This window comes from Ovis canadensis, chromosome 20 (assembly GCF_042477335.2).
Source record: "Ovis canadensis isolate MfBH-ARS-UI-01 breed Bighorn chromosome 20, ARS-UI_OviCan_v2, whole genome shotgun sequence".
In the NCBI taxonomy this organism is placed as follows: domain Eukaryota; kingdom Metazoa; phylum Chordata; class Mammalia; order Artiodactyla; family Bovidae; genus Ovis; species Ovis canadensis.
In genome coordinates, this window is record NC_091264.1 from 63,827,398 (window position 1) to 63,849,407 (window position 22,010).

General features: G+C 46.5%; 1 protein-coding gene across 11 annotated transcripts in view; it reads right to left on the bottom strand.

Moving 5' to 3' along the window:
* FARS2 (phenylalanyl-tRNA synthetase 2, mitochondrial) overlaps positions 1-22,010 on the bottom strand; it is a 302,144-nt gene that overhangs the window by 234,753 nt on the left and 45,381 nt on the right. For all 11 annotated transcript variants that reach the window (XM_069562904.1, XM_069562905.1, XM_069562902.1 and 8 more), the window contains one exon: positions 17,982-18,598. In XM_069562904.1, the coding sequence (XP_069419005.1) occupies positions 17,982-18,575 (594 nt within the window). In that variant the 5' untranslated portion in view covers positions 18,576-18,598. The remainder of the gene's footprint in view (positions 1-17,981; positions 18,599-22,010) is intronic.

Here is a 22,010-nt window from a genome sequence, read left to right on the forward strand (position 1 = left end):
TTGGGAGACAGGCACTGCTCCCAGAAACATTTCCCATGCCTGATGCCGAGGCGCACAGATGAGCTTCGAGAGATACAATTCAAAAGCTCAGGTCCTCAACTCATCCCTGAAGGGGGAAGTGCGTGGCTGCACACTTCCAACACCCTCATGTATAAGCTCAGGTCCTCAACTCATCCTTGAAGGGGGGAAGTGCGTGGCTGCACACTTCCAGCACTCTCACGTATAAGCTCAGGTGCTCAACTCATCCCTGAAGGGGAGAGTGCATAGCTGCACACTTCCAACACCCTCATGTATAACCTCAGGTCCTCAACTCATCCCTGAAGAGGGGAGTGTGTGACTGCACACTTCCAGCACCCTCATGTATAAGCTCAGGTCCTCAACTCATCCCTGAAGGGGAAAGTGCGTGGCTGCACACTCCAACACCCTCATGTATAAGCACACTTTCACGTATTTTCTAGTAATTGACTAAGTGTACGGGGAGTTTCGGAAATGTGGCATCCATGGAACACACCTGAGGAGTTATCAGAACTTCCTGGAGGCGCTCAGCGTCCACTACAGAGTCAGGCCGACCAGGAGCGCGAAGGTCCATTCTGTGTCCACTTATCTGGGCCACAGGGTCACCAGGCATTTGGTTAGACATTATTTCTGGGTGTTTCCATGAACCTGTCTCTAGATAAGATTAACATCTGAATCAGCTGACGGAACACAGCAGACGGCCCTCCCCGGGTGAGTGGGCTTCATTCCGTCTGCTGAAGACTTGAATAGAATAAAGGCTAAGAAAGAATTCTTTCCCTCTGCCTGCCTGTCTCTGAGCTGGGACACTGGTCTCCTCCTGCCTTCAGACTTGGATTCAGACTGAAGCTCTCCTGTCGGTTCTCCTTGGTCTGGACTTCTCTGCCTCCAAGAGCAAGTGAGCCACTTCCTTATAATTAATCTCTTTGTATAAATCATCTCTCATCGTCTCCCTCTCTCTACATACACACACACCCACACGCACCCTATTGGTCTGCTCCTCTGCAAAATTGCGATTTATGCAAATAGACAACACCCAAAAGCCCTGGAACACATTTGAAAAGCTGAAATCACTCCAAGAAGGAAACCACCCCTACATCTTCAGGGGTGTTGTGATTGGTTGTGGATTCTGAGTGCTGGTGGAACCTTTCAACAAAAAATCATTATTGGTTGGTTGCATTGTTGTTTTATGGATGAATTTATTGCCGGTTATTTAATAAAGACTATAGCCTATATTAACACATAATGGAATCAACATTAACAACTAGATGTTAAAATTATATTTAAGACACTGTAGTTCAAATAAGAATAATTTACACCACTATTGCCAAAACTGATGGATACATATTCTACACGGACGCAATGCCAAACCCCCCAAAGTGAGATGTGATCGCTACCACAGAGTTCTCTCTGCACTGAAAGAGTGAAACAGTTGGGCTAAGTCGACCGAGGACTCGTTCACCTCGTCTAAGAGCCCGTGTCCTAAAGACACTGAGGTCACCCTGGAGGCGGAAACCCAGATTCCCTCTGGAAGTCCATCTCCCACTCAAGATCCTTTTACGGGAGTTGTTTGTTCCATGTTCCATCTGTCTCGTGTAACCCTTCCCTGTTTTAAGCCTGGGTCAGGAACCTTCACACGTACAACAAATGACTGAGCCCCAACATGGAACAGGCCTCCAGGAGTCACTTTTCCTCGGTTGGGTGGTAAGACCTGCTCCCTACAAGATCCATACTCTCAACTGTGTGCCTGAGTCCAATCACCAGGCCCTCACCAGCTTTCTAAACACAGAACTACTTCCATTTTTTGGATCTGGAATGTTCCCTGCCTCACGACAGAGGCTCTCAGATTTGCACAGAAATTGTCCCTTTCAGTTCAGTTCAGTCGCTCAGTCGTGTCCGACTCTTTGCGACCCCGTGAATCGCAGCACGCCAGGCCTCCCTGTCCATCACCATCTCATGGAGTTCACTCAGACTCACGTCCATCGAGTCGGTGATGCCATCCAGCCATCTCATCCTCGGTCGTCCCCTTCTCCTCCTGCCCCCAATCCCTCCCAGCATCAGAGTCTTTTCCAGTGAGTTAACTCTTCTCATGAGTTGGCCAAAGTACTGGAGTTTCAGCTTTAGCATCATTCCTTCCAAAGAAATCCCAGGGCTGATCTCCTTCAGAATGGACTGGTTGGATCTCCTTGCAGTCCAAGGGACTCTCAAGAGTCTTCTCCAATACCACAGTTCAAAATTGTCCCTTTGGCATCCCCCAAATACACTCATCCCACCCTCCAGTCCTAGGCAGCCTCTGACCCTTAACTCCTGACTTCAACTCAATCCTCAAATCAACCTGATGGCTAACACCTGGTCATTCCCAAGTTAGGCGCATTCTCCGCCCTCCTACGGCTGAGTTAACTCTAACTAACTAGTCTGTCTATGAAATCCACCACCAAACACAATGCCAGCCCAGCAACGTGGTCCAAGAGAAATATTACAGAAACAGCAGAAGTGGGAAGAGAGAATTATTACGAGACTAGAAAACAGGTTTCTTCTAACTTGCTACAGTCTTAGGCCGGAAATTAGCAACATGGAGACTGACACAGCTCCTTGGACACTGACTTCTAATTTCACCATCCAATCCAGGGGCCTACAATACCCTTAGACTATACACAAAGTATGTGTGTGTTTGTGGAGGTTGTCCAGACCTCTCATCACAGTCTCAAATGGTAAAAGAAGGAGGTCAGAAACCCCTGCTCTGATGAAATGCTATCTATCAGATAAATATTGTGTAAAGTTTCAATAAAGCTGAAAACCCTGACTATTCATTAGAAGGATGGATGCTAAAGCCAAAGCTGCAATATTTGGGCCACCTGATGAGAAGAGGATGAGATGGTTAGATATCATCACCAACTCGATGGGCACAAATGTGAGCCAACTCCAGGCTGCAGTGGAGGACAGGGGGCCCGGCATGCTGCAGTTCACGGGGTCACAAAGAGTGGACAGAGCTTAGCGTCTGAACGACAACATGCTGGAAAAAAGCCCTGTGTTTAGATGCCATATCTGGTTGAAGAAAAGTCTATTTTATCTTCCAAACCCATTCATACGGACAGGTTTATGACTTCACTGAGACCTACTCCAGGCTGAGTCAAGAGGACGACACTGGAAAATAGATTCCAGGGCAGAGCCTCAGAGAGAGGATATTTAAAGTGCCGAGGAAAAGGCATGCTACCGGCTAAATGGCAGGTGTCACCCTTCACCTTTCCAAGGGCGGACTCGGGCGTCTGGCTGTGCAGTCTGACGGCACGTGAGTGCCAGGGGCTGCTGGCCCCTCAGAGGCCGGCAAAGAAGCCCCCTCCTGCCCCCACCCCACCTGCACCCACCAAGCTGAGGACGTGAAATTCCACCACCAGCCACACAATAGCTCTCAGGAATGTGCAACAGGCCAAGAAATGTGGTTTCTAGAGAGGTGCGAAGTCTACTGTGAAACAGCATAACATCACTGTGGAAATATTTCTGCTGCTTCCGCACAACACTTGAGCTGGTACAAAAAATACTGTTACTGTAATTACGCAGATTCAGTAAAATCGAGTGAGGCCCCTGCTGGTCTCCAACAGCAAGTGGGGAACAGACATGTCAGTGACTGTCCTGAGACCCTGGAGGAACGAGACAGAAGCCCTCACCCAATCCTTCCTGGATGCTGTTGGCGCAGGTGCACGAGCCTTCAAACCACCCTCCGTCCCCCACACATTCCCTGCACTGAGGACCAGGAACTGGAGGACTTCTCCACTACTGAAACGACACTCAGAAATCCTGAGCTAGTGGCAAGAACAGATGGTTTTGCCTCCTTAAATGTGACTTTCCCCAGCCACTCCTGCATTGGGTGAATAACAGCTTGCCTCCCTGAAGCCTTCTAGACACTCAGGAGAGGGAGCAAGCTGACTCTGCCAGTTATCAATCCACGGCCTCTCGACAAGCCAGTCCTTCATTGACTGCTCCGCGAAAACCGAGCCGGGCTCTTGAAGCATTTGTCCTTTGCCAGCAGGCACGGTGTTCAGCTCAGTCAGTAGAGGTCGCGGAGATGCTGCGAGGGGCTCGTGCTGAAACCTCGGGCCTCGCTTGCCCTGCCATGCAAGCAGCCCACCCTGCTCGCCAGGCCCCCAACTGTCTCCCCCAGCACCCATCTCAGGCAGTGTCACAGCACAGGGCTTCCTGCAAGACCCCTTCCCTGAAACAGCTTCCCCTGGTACCCCAGATATCCAGTCAAGTCCAGAGTGTAGACATCCAGCAATTCCACCAGCATGAGACCACTACACCATCCAGGGAGCCACGGCTGGGGCCGGGGTGGGTGGTGCAGGGGGTGAGGGGTCTCCTCTGCGGGCAGCCGCTGCTCCCACATCTGTCACTTCCACGCTCTCCAGGGGTCTCGTCTTACTCGCCAGCACCTCACCACCCAGTTCCCTGCGTCACACTTCATAATTCTCTATGTCAAGTTTTCCGTGATCAAGTCACAGCCAGCCTCTGCCTTGCAATCCAGCCCTGCCCTCCTCGGGAAGCCTGGGGCAGGAGTAACAGCTCTGGGAGTGTAAAGTGGACGGTGACCCAGTGGGTTCTTGACGCTGTGCGCTGCCATCCTTGACCCGGTGGACGTCTGGAGAACGAGGGAGGCATCTGAATGCCTCATCCACTGACTGCTACTCGGCGCAGGACCCTGGGCTAGAGACAGGACCAGGCACAAGGAAGGAAGAGTGACCTTCAAGGCACTGACTGGCCAGCTGGGGAACCCAGACGTGCACAAACCCTCAGCTCTGTAAGGGTGGTAAGTGCTGAGAGTTCCCGGAGGCCAAGAGCAGTAAGCTGGGGTCAGCGTTGGGACCTCAGGCTAAGAGGCTTCCTACCTTGTCATGTGTGTGTGCTAAGTCACTCCAGTCGTGTCTAATGCTTTGCAACCCCGTGGACTGTAGCCCACCAGGCTCCTCTGTCCATGGGATTCTCCAGGCAAGAACACTGGTGTGGGCTGCCATGCCCTCCTCCAGGGGATCTCCCCAACCCAGAGACGGAACCTGCATCTCTTATGTCTCCTGCACTGGCTGGCGGGTTCTTTGCCACTAACGTCACCTGGGAAGCAAGAACTAATTCTCTGACAGGCTCAGTGCCACAAAGACTGGGCTCGCTTTAAATGGGTCTCCAAGCCCCAGTCCGTCCCCCAGCAACCAACTGTTACCCGAGTTCAATGTGTGGTGGGTCCTGGCTGTGACCAGCTGCCTTCTGCTTCACTGTCAAGAGGTACACCTAAGTAAATATTTGGGTAGAGAAAAAGAATTTTTAAAAAAGAAAAGCCATTTCAGCTTAAGTGTCTCTGACACGGGGAGTCCTTCCTCTAAAAGATTTTCAAGCAGAGATTAGGGAAACATGGTGACCATAATCTATCAAGGCCAAATGGAAACTCCTTCAATAAAGCCCCTCCGCATGAGGCTATTAGGGAAACCCGATAACCACATGGTGGAGGATAAAACCTGTCATTCACTGAAAGACAGCATAGTGATTCGGGGGGAGAGCAAGAATAAAGAGGCTACCCTCGGCTCGCGGTGTGAGCGACGGCGGGGGAGCCCGGCAAAGCCGCCCAGGAACGGTAGGGTTCTAATGAACCATCTGTAAGGTGGGAGAGAGCTTCAAAGCGAGGAAAATGGAATTTTCTGATGATGAATGAGAGCGGTTTTCTAACAAGGGTGGACCACGATGGACGCTAAATGAAAGATGTCCACTCCACCAGAATCAAGTCATTGCAGACAAGTGCGTGGCTACAGAGGGGCCCCGACCTGCCCTCCCACAGGGGAAATGGGGAGCCACAGGGGTTACTTTAAAAACGGAGGTGGGGTCTTCCCTGGTGGTCCAGTGGTTAAGACTCCTTGCCTCCACTGCAGGGGGCACAGGTTTGATCCCTGGCCGGGGAACTAAGATCCCGCAAGCTGCACAGCATGGCAAAAAAAAAAATGCTTTAAAAAAATAAAAGGGGGGCTGGGATGGAACCTGAGCTTGACACAGAGGTCGTAATGAAGTAGTATATAGCAATAACGGTGGTCAAAATCATATCAAAAGCTTACTTCTCTGTATATCTTCATTCATGTCTTCTATGAAAACATGCCCCTTTGTTTCTATGTGAATATTCATGAATTACATAATTATAAAATATTCACAACTTCTCTATAACAACACCTTCAGTTATTAAGACTTAAAGTTTTGTATTCCATAGACCAGCAAAAACTTCAAAAAAGTCAGGGCACTAGGAAAAGGTCGGCAACAATTTACTTTCCAAAACAGGCAAAATTTCTGAATACTATGACCATCACTTCATAAAAGAAAGAATATGTTGGCACTCAGGAAAGTAACAAGGAAATCACCTTAGGACAGGGAGAGGCCTTTAAAGTGAATAAACAAACCTCTACAAGACTTGCTGCTTTGCCCTTAAAATTTAAATTTGCCTGCGAGATCAACAAAAACTTGGTCATGAACCAGGACTGTTAATACACTCAGGTTTGAGAACTAGGAGCCAAGAAAACAAAGGCAAGAAAAACATGCACATTCTGAAAATGAAAAGAAAGTAAGAGGGAGGGAGGGAGGGAGGGAGGGAGGGAGATAGGGAGGAAGGAAGTAGCATTTAGAGTTTCTTTGACAAGAATGGAGACAGAACTGGGCAGGAAGGAAGGCTCACATGAACCATCCATGGCTGTCAGGAGTGCACGTAATAGGAAGACCCTGGATAACACCGACCCAGGGAAGTCATCAAAGCGGAGCAGAGACCTGGAGGAAACCAAGCCTCTGCGGCCAAGAGTGCAGGGTAAACCCCGAGCGTCTGCCCCCCGCCGCCCCTCACCCCAATCACTCGCTGGCCTCCCGCACAGGGCACTGCCTGAGAGACAACATAGGCATTTCCAGAGACCAGCAGAAAGTGGAGCTTCCTTGAGTGCTGGTCCAGGCACGTTCCTCTAAATTAGTATATTTAAATCAGATGAAAGAGATACAAGGATCATATAGGCTACCTCTGGTGGGTCTGGCAACTACAGGGAATCTGCTATTTTTTACAAAAGAGACGTCTCAATTAAAGTTTTGAAAAAATTTGGTTTCGAAGCTATAGAACAGTGGCTCTCAAACTTGTTGGTCTCACAGACACCTTCTGTGTGCTCCAGAAATTCTTGACATCTCGATGCATTTAGAAACGATGACGGCACCTGCCACCACCTGCCACCACCACTCACCCTGTCTACACCTCACGGGAAATCACCATCTTGATTTGGGTGCCTATTCTTCCCATGTACTTTTTTCACACTTACCTACATAGTTATGGAACCAAAAAAACTGTGTGATTGAGGTGTGTGTGTGTCTAGAGGGAGAGAGAGGAAGAGCTGAGAAGCAAGTGAAACACAAATGGACAGAAAGACAGAGAGCCTGGACTAAGCACACACTGAGAGCACTGCTGGGCACTGTAGGGCACATTTTGAAAGAGCTATTTAAAAGACGTCCTAGCTTAATATTACTCATAATTTATTTGTTGCTCTCAACATTTTACTAAAACCTCGTCTAAGCTGACATAGGTACATCTAGCTTATTTACGTTCAGTTCAGTCGCTCAGTCGTGTCCGACTCTTTGCGACCCCATGAATCGCAGCACACCAGGCCTCCCTGTCCATCACCATCTCATGGAGTTCACTCAGACTCACGTCCATTGAGTCAGTGATGCCATCCAGCCATCTCATCCTCTGTCGTCCCCTTCTCCTCCTGCCCCCAATCCCTCCCAGCATCACAGTCTTTTCCAGTGAGTCAACTCTTCGCATGAGGTGGCCAAAGGACTGGAGCTTCAGCTTTAGCATCATTCCTTCCAAAGAAATCCCAGGGCTGATCTCCTTCAGAATGGACTGATTGGATCTCCTTGCAGTCCAAGGGACTCTCAAGAGTCTTCTCCAACACCACAGTTCAAAAGCATCAATTCTTTGGCGCTCAGCCTTCTTCACAGTCCAACTCTCACATCCACACATGACCGCAGGAAAAACCATAGCCTTGACTAGATGGACCTTAGTCGGCAAAGTAATGTCTCTGCTTTTGAATATGCTGTCTAGGTTGATCATAACTTTTCTTCCAAGGAGTAAGCGTCTTTTAATTTCATGGCTGCAGTCACCATCTGCAGTGATTTTGGAGCCCCCCAAAAATAAAGTCTGACACTGTTTCTACTGTTTCCCCATCTATTTCCCATGAAGTGATGGGACCAGATGCCATGATCTGAACATTTCTGAATGTTGAGCTTTAAGCCAACTTTTTCACTCTCCACTTTCACTTTCATCAAGAAGCTTTATAGTTCCTCTTCACTTTCTGCCATAAGGGTGGTGTCATCTGCATATCTGAGGTTACTGATATTTCTCCCGGCAATCTTGATTCCAGCTTGTGTTTCTTCCAACCCAGCGTTTCTCATGATGTACTCTGCATAGAAGTTAAATAAGCAGGGTGACAATATACAGCCTTGAAGTACTCCTTTTCCTATTTGGAACCAGTCTGTTGTTCCATGTCCAGTTCTAACTGTTGCTTCCTGACCTGCATACAGATTTCTCAAGAGGCAGGTTAGGTGGTCTGGTATTCCCATCTCTTTCAGAAGTACTCAATGTACAATTATAGTCCACTGTCTCTTTTTTTATCACTTAAAGAAAAATGCCAGATCATAGAGAACACTGCTGCTGCTGCTGCTGAGTCCCTTCAGTCGTGTCCAACTCTGTGCGACCCCATAGACGGCAGCCCACCAGGCTCCCCTGTCCCTGGGATTCTCCAGGCAGAAACACGGGCATGGGTTGCCATTTCTTTCTCCAATCCATGAAAGTGAAAAGTGAAAGTGAAGTCACTCAGTCGTGTCCAGCTCTGTACAACCCCATGGACTGCAGCACACCAGGCTCCTACATCTATGGGATTTTCCAGGCAAGAGTACTGGAGTCGGGTGCCATCGCCTTCTCTGCATAGAGAACACAACGAAAAAGAAAAAAAGAAAAACTACCAAATAACTCTACAAAGTGGTGTCAACTATATGCACTTTGCACAGCAGGGTGTAAGACTCATGGTTCCTCTGTGCCTTGTCGCTAAGTCATGTCTGACTGTAGCCCCCAGGCTCCTCTGTCCATGGGATTCTCCAGGCAAGAATGCTGGAGTGGGCTGCCATGCCCTCCTCCAGGGGATCTCCCTGACCCAGGGATCGAAACAGCATCTCCTGCAACATCTGCATTGCGGGCAGATTCTTAAACGCTGAGCCACTGGACAAGCCCTTAAAAAGCGTATGTCATTCTAGATAATAATAAGAGCATATAACCTGTGCTCACCACTCACACCCATTTTCAGAAAACAGAACAGTATTATACCAAAAACTTTGCAGCCCCTTGCTGACTACAATCCCCTGCCACTCCTGTGCAGGTAACGACAAACTTGATGTTTAAATTATTTCTTTGCTTTCCAGAACTTTTCCACATGTGCACGAACCCCTAAACAACATATCAGGTTAGTTCTGCCCATGACTTAAGGGTTACACAAATGCAATCAGAATATCTAAGCTTTGATAACTCTCTTTGCCTAATGCCACTTTCTATCTTCATTCATCTTGATGTATTTGGTTGTGACTTACTCATTCTCACAGACATAGGAATGCCAGACCAGCTCCCTAGTGCTGTGAACATCCTCATCAACCTGCTGATATAAGCACTCATGATGCGTCTAAACTACAGGCTTGGGAGCTGGACTCCAGGCGTGGGTTTCGAAAGCCCTCAGAGCCTTCTCACTGCCTCGCATGCAGATTTCCCCTACTGGATTGTGCCACACTGAGGCCTTTACATCTGATCAACACAAATCCTCTGTTAGCTACATGTGGAGCAGATCCTCCACCCAGCCCACTGCTTGTCTTTTAACTTCCTTTAAGAATTCTTTTATTAGACATAAGTTTTACCTTAAGAGTCAACTTAAGACATTGTTTCCATTAAAGATTCCTCTCTTTTAGGAATTCTCAGTTCAAGAGGCTGTACTCTTCCCCCAGAGTCATATCTTGCGTTTTCCTCTTAAGTCTGGAAGACTTTCTCTTTGCGATGGATTGTGAAGCCATTTAGAGTTGAATTCTGTGTGTGCTGAGAGGTGGAAGGCGGGCGTTTTTTTCCTCTCTGGGCAACTAAGAGCGACTCCTGTGGAATTCACCATCTCCCTACTTTTTTAAAGTCAGTTCCATTCTATAGTGAAAACAAATTCCCAAAGAGGAGGAGAGGTCTTTGAGAGTTCTCTATGTGACCACACTTGTGCCAACATGAAACCACCCCAACGACCAGAGTGCGGTGAGCCTGGGTGCTTGGCAAGGCACTGCCCCTTAGACTGGTGCACTTACGTTTCTCCTGGCTATTTGTAAACTTGCTCTTCCTACAAATAGGAAAAACGGTTCTTCAGCTTCTCCAAAATATGCTTTTATTAGATTTATGGTGAACTTATAGATCAAGTTGGGAGAGCTACCATCTTCATAAATCTACGAACACGGTATATTGGTCCTCTGTCTCTTCCTTTATGTCTTTCAATTATATCTGATAATGTTATATCTACAAGTACCTTGAACATCTGCAACAATGATATCCAGATGCTTCAACGCTGTAGGTGATGTTATGAATGAAATCTGTATTTCATTATATTTTCTAACGGGTTATAACCTACAGATGAGAAACAGGTTCTTGTACGTATTGTCTTTGTGCCTACAGCTTTGCTGAATGGTCTAATCAGTGCTAATGATGGATCTGAACATTCTAGTCACCTTCCTGGGTAGCCCATCGTGCCATTTACAAATAAAGCAGCTTCAGCTCATGTTTCCCAAAGCTTAGACTTGCTTTTTTCTTTCTGGTTTACTGCATAAGCGAGGACCTCCCACACAATGATGAACAGTGATCGCAACAGTGCCTCCTACACACTGATGGCAAATAACCCTGAACTGTTGCTAATTTGATAGAAGTGTTTATAATGATTCACCACTAATTACGATGTATGCTGTAAGTCCTTGACAAATACCATTTATCATGTTATGAAAGTTCCCTTCTGTTCCTAGCTTGCTAAAAGTTTTTATCATAAGATGTTAATGCCGTCAAATGCTTTTTTAACGTCCTAGAACATTAAATGCCATCAACTTGCTTCCCTACATCTATTAACGAGGCCACATGCTTTTCCTTAATAATTATACCATGTTAACTCACATCAGTTAGGATGGTGTAATGTGGCACACACACAGTGATCATGTGGAAAGATGCACTATGCCACTGAACTCAATCTGCAAACATTTCATTTAATAATTTTTTACCTGTTCATCAAAAATGAGAATAATCTATGTTCCTAAGATGAAACCTCTAATATTGTCTTTTATACCTGATTTGTTATTAACAAGTCTAATATGAAATGACCTTGATATGTTCATCTTTTTCTATTTTTTGAGAAAGACTACAAGACTTCCGCATTTTATAAAACCTCACAATAAGATCACCTCCACCAGCTCTGTTTGTAGCGATGCTTCCTAAGGCCCGCTTGACTTCACACTCCAGGATTTCTGGCCCCAGGCGAGTGACCACACCACTATGACTATCCAGGTCATTAAGACATGTTTTTGTATGGTTCTTCGGTGTATTCTCACCACCTCTTCTTAATCTTTTCTGCTTCTGTGAGGTCCTTACTGTTTCTGTCCTTTATCATGGCCCATCCTTGCATGAAATGTTCCCTTGATATCTCCAGTTTCCTTGAAGAGATCTCCAGTCTTTCCCATTTATTGTTTTCCTCTATTTTCTTGCATTGTTCATTTAAAAAGACCTGCTTATCTCTCCTTGTTATTCTCTGAAACTCTGCACTCAGGCATATTTTTCCCTTTCTCCCTTGCCTTTTGCTTCTCTTCTTTTCTCCGCTATTTGCAAGGCCTCCTCAGACAACCACTTTGCTTTCATGTATTTTGTTTTCTTGAGGATGGTTTTGGTCACTGCCTCCTGCACAACGTTACAGACCTCCCTCCATAGTTCTTCAGGCACTCTGTCTATCAGATCGAATCCCTTAAATCTATTTGTCACCTCCACTATATAAATCATAAGGGATTTGATTTAGGTCATACCTGAATGGCCTAGTGGTTTTTCCCTACTTTCTTCAATTTAAGCCTGAATTTTGCAATAAGGAGCTCATGATCTGAGCCACAGTCAGCTCCAGGTCTTGTTTTTGATAGTGGAAGTGATAGAATTCCCACTGAGCTATTCAAAATCCTGAAAGATGATGCTGTCAAAGTGCTGCACTCAATATATCAGCAAATTTGAGAAACTCAGCAGTAGCCACAAAACTGGAAAAGATCACTTTTCATTCCAATCCCAAAGAAGGGCAAGGCCAAAGAATGTTCAAACTACTGGACAATTGCACTTATTTCACCTGCTAGCAAGGTTAGGCTCAAATTTCTTCGAGCTAGGCTTCAGCAGTACATAAACTGAGAACTTCCAGATATACAAGCTGAGTTTAGAAAAGGCAGAAGAACTAGAGATCAAATTGTCAACATTCATTGGATCATAGAGAAAGCAAGGGAATTCCAGAAAACATCTACTTTTGTTTCATTGACTATGCTGAAGCCTTTAACTGTGTGTGTAACAACAAATTGTGGATAACTCTTCAAGAGATAAGAATACCAGATCACCTTACCTGCCTCCTGAGAAACCTATACGTAGGTCAAGAAGCAACAGTTCGAACCAGACATGAAACAATGGACTGGTTCTAAATTGGGAAAGGAGTATGTCAAGGCTGTATACTGTCACCCTGCATATTTAACTTATATGCAGAGTACATCGTGCAAAATGCCAGGCTGGATGAAGCACAAGCTGGAATCAAGATTGCCAAAAGAAATATCAACAACCTCAGATATGAAGAGGATGCCACTCTAAGGACAGACAGTGAAGAGGAACTAAAGAGGCTCTTCACGAGGGTGAAAGAGGAGAGGGAAAAGATGACTTAAAACTCAGCATTCAAAAAACGAAGATCATGGCATCTGGTCTCATCATCTCATGGCAAACAGATGGGGAAACAGTGACGAATTTTATTCTCTTGGGCTCCAAAATTACTGTGGATGTGACTGCAGTCGTGAAATTAAAAGATGCTTGCCACTTGGAAGAAAAGCTATGGCAAACCTAGACAGCATATGTAACAGTAGAGACATTACTTTGCCAACAAAGGTCCGTCTAGTCAAGGCTATGGTTTTTCCAGTAGGCACGTATGGATGTGAGAGTTGGACCATAAAGAAGGCTGAGCACCAAAGAATTGATGCTTTTGAACTATGGTGTTGGAGAAGACTCTTGAGAGACCTTGGACTGCAAGGAGATCCAACCAGTCCATCCTAAAGGAAATGGACTCTGAATATGCATTGGAAGAACTGATGTGAAGATGAAGTTCCAGTATTTTGGGCACCTGATGTGAAGAGCCGACTCACTGGAAAAGACCCTGATGCTGGGAAAGATTGAAAGCAAAAAGAGAAGGAGGTGACAGAGGATGAGATGGTTGGATAGCATCACTGACTCAATGGACATGAATTGAAGCAAACGCCAGAAGGACAGGGGAACCTGGCAGGCTGTGTCCATGGGGTCACAAAGAGTTGAACACAACTGAAAAACAGCACCACAGTAAGACCATCTGAGAATGGCTATTCATCCTAGCTTTAGCCTACTTCAGTTTCCTACTGAATTTAATCTATGCTCATGCCCCAGAGAGTGGTATTTCTGGCCTCCTGCTACTTTTTAATCTTAATTGCTATCTTTCCCATGAAACCAGGAACTTTCTCGTGACCATCTGATACCGTCTCTCTCTCACTGACACCTTCTCACAGCACTGGATCCCAGTTCATGTTCAGAAAAAAAAATGTTTTTGATTGACAGACTGACTGATCCCTGACTGATCCCTGAAGTGTTTTCCTTCAGTCTTTTTCTTTAAACTTTTATTAGGAAAATTTCAAACATACCCAAAAATTGAGAGGATAATGATTCATCATGTACGCAACACCTGGCTTCAGTCATTGACAATTCATGACCCATCTTCTTACATTCATCCCCAAATGCCTGTCCCCCATTATTTTAAAGAAAATCCATCATTTGGTTCACAGTATTTTAATATATATCTCTGAGAGAGAATGACTGTATAAAAATAAAAATATAATATTACTGTCAGACCTCAAAAGCTAAAGAACGCCTGAAACTCAAATGTTCAGTTAGCGTTCAAGTTTCCAACAGCCTCACATCTTTTTTTCTCTTGAAAGATGCTTTCCCTTGATAGGACCTGCACGTTGTGATTGATTGAGATCTGTTTTTTTGTTTGGCACCAGCTATTGTTTTCTCCTTGCTTTTATTTGAAGAAAGGGAATCATTTATCCTGAAGGGCAGTGCTTCTCAAACTGTCTGTGGCAGAGACAGTGTTAGGTTTCTAATCGGTCTGGATCTGATACACAGGTGCTGTGCAAAACCACCCCCCAGACTGAACGCACAAAGCTCACCGAGAGGGAGGCCTGGCAGACTGCGTGCAGAGCCACAGACGTCCTCGGACCACAGCCTTGAATATGATCGCCTCATCATTTCTCACCACTCTGATTCTTGTACTTACTTACTTCATTAGGCAGATCTCAGCTTGAGTAGCATCGCTATAGAATTTCCCCAGGCTGGGTTTTGTTCATTGCATCCACATGTTATCGTTTAATCTGTTTCTCTGTCCTCTGTATCTCTATAAATGTGCCTGTTAGAGCCAGCAAGTTGAGCTGATATAGGTCCAGGTTTTTTTGACAGGACTTTTTACAGGTGGCCTTGTATTCTCTCAACAGGAGACAGGTATGTCTGGCTGCTCCTCCTTCGGTGATGTTAGTGGTCACGGTGGCCAGGGCTACCACCAGAATCATAAAGTGACTATCTTCACCACACCTGAGCAGTTTGAAGTCAGCGTTTTCATTGCTAGTTAGTGATAAGTAACTTTTGATAACTCTAACATTTCTCTTTAACCCATGAATCTATAGCTGTGAATCTGCAGATAGCTAGGGACAGGGAAAGCTTTATTATTCTTTTCTTACTGCTTTCCACATCAACTACATGGCAGCCAGGCATGGTTCTGATCATGTTATTGGGTCTCTGACATTTATTTACAACTTCAACTGTCAACTAGTACATGGACAACTTATTTTAAGTTTTCCCATGTGACTATATACCTCTAACATTTGGGTATAGAATTTATGTGTGTGTGTGTGTGTGTGTCTGTCTGTCTGTCTGTCTGTCTGAAGAAAAACACACATACATAGTTACAGAATTTTAAAAACAATCAAATCAAGCATGCTGATCATATTTTTCAGATTTGCTATATCTTGACTCATTTCATCTGCTTAATTCATCAATCTTTGATTGAAGTCATTTAAAATCTACTATCATAATGAACTTTTCAAACTTTGATTTCTTCAGCTTTGGTTTCTATGTTATGGCTATGATGTCGGGCACATTAAAATTCCTAAGTCATAAAGCATCTTGGTCCATGTATTATCCCTCTTTATTCATACTTACAATTTTTTCCACATATTCTATCTAATATTAATAATTGTGTCACCAGCTTTGTTTTAAAGTGTTTGCTCCATATACCTTTTTCTTGCCCTTTACTTTTAGCCTCTGGTGATTCTGTTTCAGGATTCTCTGATTGAAAAATGTCTGATCTGATAATGGATGTCTTTAAATCAGTACATTTAACACATTTAAATTTGTGAATACTGACACATTTTACCTTTTCTGGAACACAAAAGGGTTCTGTTCACAACTAATAGTTAAATAACGTATATCCATTTCTATGCTTATTCTTATTTCCTTTACCCCGCATCTGATGACTCACCTCTCTTCTTCCTGAAATACACCACGCAGTGAATAAAATAATGATTACCAAGATTATGAAATAACAGGAAAACTTTTTAAAGAATGACCATACAGTTTTTTAAATTACGTATGTGCATGATTACAACAATTGGGATTTTAAAAAAAAAAAACACTATTCAAAGACTAATAAAGTAAAGAAGGAAAAAAACTATTTTTGATTGTTAAGGTTAGATCAGACTTGGTACCAGCTGAGGCCAGGAATCTACAAAACACCAGTCCTCTCTCTGTGACACTGTTCCTGGAACTAAAGCCCTGGCTGGGTCGTAAGTAACTCCTCCATGAAAAGCAACAGGGCAGAACGGGTGATGCTCAGGTGATGCCACCAGCTGGCGGGGCAACCCTGGGCAAGTCAATAAACCTGCTGGGGCTTCAGACTGCCCGTGGCTGCAGTGGAAGTAATCTGCCTCACAGGGTTTTATGATGAGGAGCAAATGAAACAAGGCCCGTGGAACTACCTTACTGTATTGATACATACGTGTTCGTGTGTGCGTGCAGTCTTTCTGACTACAAGGCAGAACACACAGTCACATCATCCGAAGAAAAGCCGTGCCCACCTCCCGCTAACCTGGCCTGGACCCCACAGAAGTGTGAAACAAGAAGAGGTTAATTCCCTATCTACCCGTTTCCCTCCTTCTCAGGGACCCTGGGTTCTTCCTCCATTAAAACACCAGCGTGCGTCTCACAGCCTCCACTGCCATTTCCACGGCTCACAGGCTCACCAACCAGTGGGCACTGTCCTTTCTCATTTTTGTAACATGATAAACTGGGCTGAGCGCCTGCCGCTGCCATGACCTGGACACCTGCTCCCTGACGTCACACCTCTGCTGGCCCGTTAACTGCAGGTGACATTCCATCACTCGGTCATATTCCTCGGATTTTGACCTTTGTGTTTCCTAACAAATCTGCATCCTTATAATAGTTAATGTAGAAAATAGTCAGCTTTCCCAAATAGAAAAGTGCTCATCTCAGCAGTTCTGGGATCAAGCATAGGCAGACTTCTGTGCAAAGCTCATACCTATTTCTGCACTTTCACAGATTCCCAGGAAGAGTTGAGCACCCTGAGGCAGTGGTCTCCTACAACGTGACTCATTTAACACAACAAGCGATGATTACTTATCAGCCTAAGGAGCTGTCACCATTCCTGCTCATATCCAACAACCCAAGGAGCCAACACCGTTCCTGCTCACTCCAACAACCCACTGACCTGATGCTTGCAGGAGGGAGTTTTGTTGACAATTATTCCTCCTGTTTCAGTGAACATGTTTGTAAGAAGAACTAAGGGAGTAACGCAAGATATTTCCTGCGCCTCATTAATTCCATTTGTTTCTTAGATAAAAACAGAGATGGTTTTAAAATACATTAATGCAAGACAAGTGACATTGCACTCTTAGGAAACAGACTCAAGCTTTCAGAAATTTTCACAAATTGCAAAAAAAAAAAAAGATTCGCACGTTAGGATGTCAGCTACCAGATGCGAGAAGGTGGGTGCTTTTGAGAATGACCAGAATACCAGATTTCCCGATTAAAAAAGCTCTCTGAACCCAAACACAAACTTTGGGAATAGAACAGCGAAGCCCTCTCACAGAGAAAAACACGTCCAGCAGCCACAAGTGTACAGCAGGCGTCGCTGAGGAAAGAGCCTGGGGGCAAGAAGGCACCTTACAGTCTCAGCCACCAGAGCGCCAGTGCCCCTGCGCTACCTAAGAAATCCACTGGTGTCCAACACCATGTCCGGGTAACCTCTGCTTACTGGGACCTGGAGCAACCCAACCACAGGTCTCAGGCTTGCCTCTCCAGCCCTCTGCGCTGACTACTCACTCATCAGGAGAAACGCAGAGGCAGGCACGCGGGGACCGGAAGGCAAAAGTCAGACAAGAGGCAGTAAAGTCCTGCCAGTTCCTGCGTTACCAACACAGCACGCTGGCCAGGATGTGCAGAGCCCCGCCTGCACCAAGGACACCGTGAAAGCCGGGTGAAAGCCGCATGGCTCACGGACGCCAAGGAAGCCCCCGGGCCGCGCGGCATGGCGGGGCCGGCTCACCTGGTGGCGGGAGAAGAGGCGCACGGCCTCCAGCTGGTGGAACACGGGGTAGTGCTGCGCGTCGATCTGGTCGCGCCGGTACACGTCGCCCACCACCAGGAAGGCGTCCAGCCCCGCGCGCAGCAGGTCCCACTGGTGCGCCGACGTGTGCGCGCGCAGCATGTGCGTGGCGTTCAGGTAGTAGTTGTCGCCCTTCTTCCGGCTGGGGTGGTCGGCCGGGATGAGCAGGCTGTCGAAGTTCTGCCACGTGGTGACCACCGGGGAGAGGTCGTCGTACACGGAGAAGAGCGGGGTCCCAGCGCGGCCCGTGTACCGCGCGTAGAAGTGCTGCTTCACCCGCTCCTTGAGCAGCCAGAGCGGGTGCTGCGGCTGGTTGTGCAGGTTCCGGCCGACCTTGGACAGGACCTTGCGGGTCAGGTTGCTGTAGTCGTCCTGGGGGTAGGACTTGCCCAGCAGCTCCACCGTGCTGCCCCGTGCTCCCGGGGCGGGCCTCGGGCCCAAGGGCTGATGCTCGTGGCCCCGGCAGACTCCGCTGTCTCTCCGGGCCAAGCGGGCACGCACCTGGCCGACTCTCCTGAGAGCCCAGCAGACCATGGCTGCAGCTTCCTTCACGGGTTCTGGAAAGAGGACACACACAGCAGTCACCTCTCAGCCGGGGAGAGTCCATCTCCCACCAGCACACCCCCTCCCCCACATCAAGAGAATCATGAGCATCACCTGGACACTCAAGACAATGAAATTGAAGAAAATGTCCTTTATTCATGTAATGTCCTGGATCCCTCACATGGAAACAAACCTATGGATGTGATGACCTCCTTTTATTCTGACTCCATTCGGGGTCTCATTCCTGAAAGGAGGCCCTTGACTGCATCCAACAGGCCCTGAAGGATGGAGGGAGGTTTGAACTGCCATACCCCCACTCCATCCTCATAATCACCAAGTTCTGCTCACTTCTGCCAAAAGGTGACTTCCAGAATAGTTCACTATATTGTAAGATGACATGAACACTTTTTTTTTTGGATGTTTCAAATAAAATACACCAATTTAGGTAACGGTTATTTTTATGTAACTTTTTTTAAAAATAGAAGTGAAAAGCTTAAGGAAATATTACATAGAGTGATAGACCACACCAGCGGACAGCTGGAACTATTTTTATAGATGCGAATCTCTTCTACCCTCACATCTGGTCGTGTCACTTCCATTAAGTACCATCTCGGGATCCCATCAATGATACGTCTGTTTGGTAAAAGAGCAGGTTTCCACTGCACACCCACGGGAAACCAGGAGCAGGGCGTCCTCACCTGGGGAGAGACACGGAGCAGTCGGGACACAGAGAGTGGCCTGATCTTTTTCCTAATGCCCAGGATTTAACAAGAGGACCAGACTTCACAGCTAAAGTCACACGGCAGTCACCTTGCACAGGCTGTGCGCATCAAAAATGAGGTGACAGAGAGCCGGTGGAGGGGCCCAAACCCCAAGGTGCTAGGAGCATCAAGACAACGCCGGAGACTTCTGGACGCTCTCGCTGGCCCATGAGCAGGTTTAAACGGACTCGGGGATCTCAGGCATGACAAGCTTTAGATGTCAACCCCCTAGGGTGGTAAAAACAACTACTGTGAACTTAAATCAGCCAAAACCATCTTCTAAAACTTGGCATTGTTACCACTGAGTTACTAGCAAGCCCACAGGTAGGTGGGTTATTTGACTTCTAGGCTCTACATACTACCAAGAGAGCACTTAACTTCATGATAATAACGCATTAGAAGGGAACAGCATTGCTCCCAGTGACCATCCAGGGCACCCCGGGGGTGCACCCCACATCACAGCCCACTTGGATGACGGGGCTGATGATACCCAGCTCCGAATTAAACGCCCGTGCACCTGTGCGGTGGCTTATTAGGCGCCTGGGCGTAGAGCTGGTGTGTGAGGCAGCCGTCACACAGGAGGTTTTCACGGAGCCCAGAAACTCTCTGGCTCTGTTCATTTATGGCACTATTTTGTCAGAGTTGTGGCGGGAAGCGTTTCTGGCTGAGCTTCAGTGGAAATCTGTCTCCCCTCCACAGTGCTCAGGCTTGTCACCGCCGCGGATATAAATTTTACACATGACTGAGCCGCCTTATGCATCTCAGTCACGCTGGTGGGTTGTCAGTGGCCCGGCTCAGCGCCCTTGGGAGACACAAGAAAGCCTCTTCCCTCCAAAGGCGCGTGCTGCCACCAAGCTCAGGAGCCTTCTGGGGAAGGTGTTATCACTGCACACAGCCTTTGACTGCTTTGGGCCCTCAGGCTTCTCACAGAAAACAGTACCTATCTCCTAGGAAAAGATCGTGTTCATAATGTACTTAATTCATTGCCAGTATAAGACACAATATAAGTTAAATTAAAGCTTAAAAATGGCCCATTAAAGGTTAAAAAAAGAACCCAGACTGTTTAAAAAAACAGTCACCCACTGAGACAGAGAACACAGGATGAATTCTGGATTTTGTCCACATGACTTCCACGCGTGTGTCTGCGGCTGGCGCGACCCGGCCCGTGCTGAAGTTAAATACGGGTGACAGAGCCACACTGTCAAATTTCACATTCATCCAACTTATTGACTGCGCTGGTGAATCTGCTTCTGGCAGAAGAAGAGCCATGTGGCATAACCTCTCCTTTGGTGACATGAAACCCTTCCATGACTCGTCTCCAGGTTCATGGTCAAACCTCACTATGGTCCGGAGTCGGTGACAGGCATTGCGTGGTGTTGATTTACCAGCCTCGTTTCCAGCATTAGCAGCTGCAGAAAGAGCGGTTTCAAGGCTGAGCTCTTTCGGGTTTCAGAAACGTGAAGAGTGTTAATTCTACTGTGTAATCGGTTTCCTTTACTCGGTAGTGACTGCATACTCATTCCTTGGGGGACAGAAAACCCCATGGTCACCAGGCTCCTTGACAGATGTCACAATGTTGAGTAGGCAAATGCCCAAAATACCACTTTCCACAAGAAGCTGAAAAGTAAGGCTGTGAGCAACTTTTGGCAGGAAGGCACTCTCAAGAGGGGCCCTGCTTGTCGTGTCACTAACCCTAACCAGACATCCCCCTGTTCTGTTCCTCTCCAGCCCGGGCACACCTTTCGGATCCCGGGACCACACCACGCCTTGCCTAACCTGCTGGCAAGGCATCGTGTGGTCCAGAGAAACCAACCCTGAATATTCACTGGAAGGACTGATGCTGAAGCTGAAGCTCCAATACTTTGGCCACCTGATGCGAAGAGCCTGTTGGTTCTTTCCATAGATCAGAGGAAGAGAAATGAAGACTAAGCCATTAAAAGGTGACCAGATTGCTTCCCTAGCATCCCCTGCAGTAATCTCTCGAACAAACTAGAAGAACAAGCTAACATCCAAAGAAAAAATCACAAGAAGTCCACCAGCTGGCACCCCGGCCTAACCCACCCCACCCCCCCATCTCAGTGATTAGCTGAGATGATTTCTTCAGTTTTTCCCTTTAAAAACTCTCATGGCTGAGCAGAAAATTCACATATGGCTTTGGAGGGACCCAGCCACCTTTCTAGCCTCCCCTTGCCTTCCTTCTCAAGACAAATAACATGTTTTACTTTTTCAGGCACCTGTGTGTTAGGGAATGACCTTTGGGTACTTCTAGAAATAGCATTTTCTTTAATTATGATATATTAATATTGACAGATTAACAGGCTTACTGAAGTTTTAATTACATGGCAAAACAGTAAATGGGTTCAATGAAAGTGTTTTCACCTCTCTTATCTCATAGTTGATGTTACTCAGAAGGGAACTGGAATAAAACAGTGTAGAGAAATAAAACACATCATGTTATGTTAGTATAACTGATGCTTTAGAATTGTGGTGCTGGAGAAGACTCAAGAGTCCCTTGGACTGCACGGAGATCAAACCAGTCAATCCTAAAGGAAATCAACCCTGAATATTTGCTGGAAGGACTAATGCTAAAGCTGAAGCTCCAATACTTTGGCCACCTGATGCAAATAACCAATTCATTGGAAAAGACCCTGATGCTGGGAAAGAT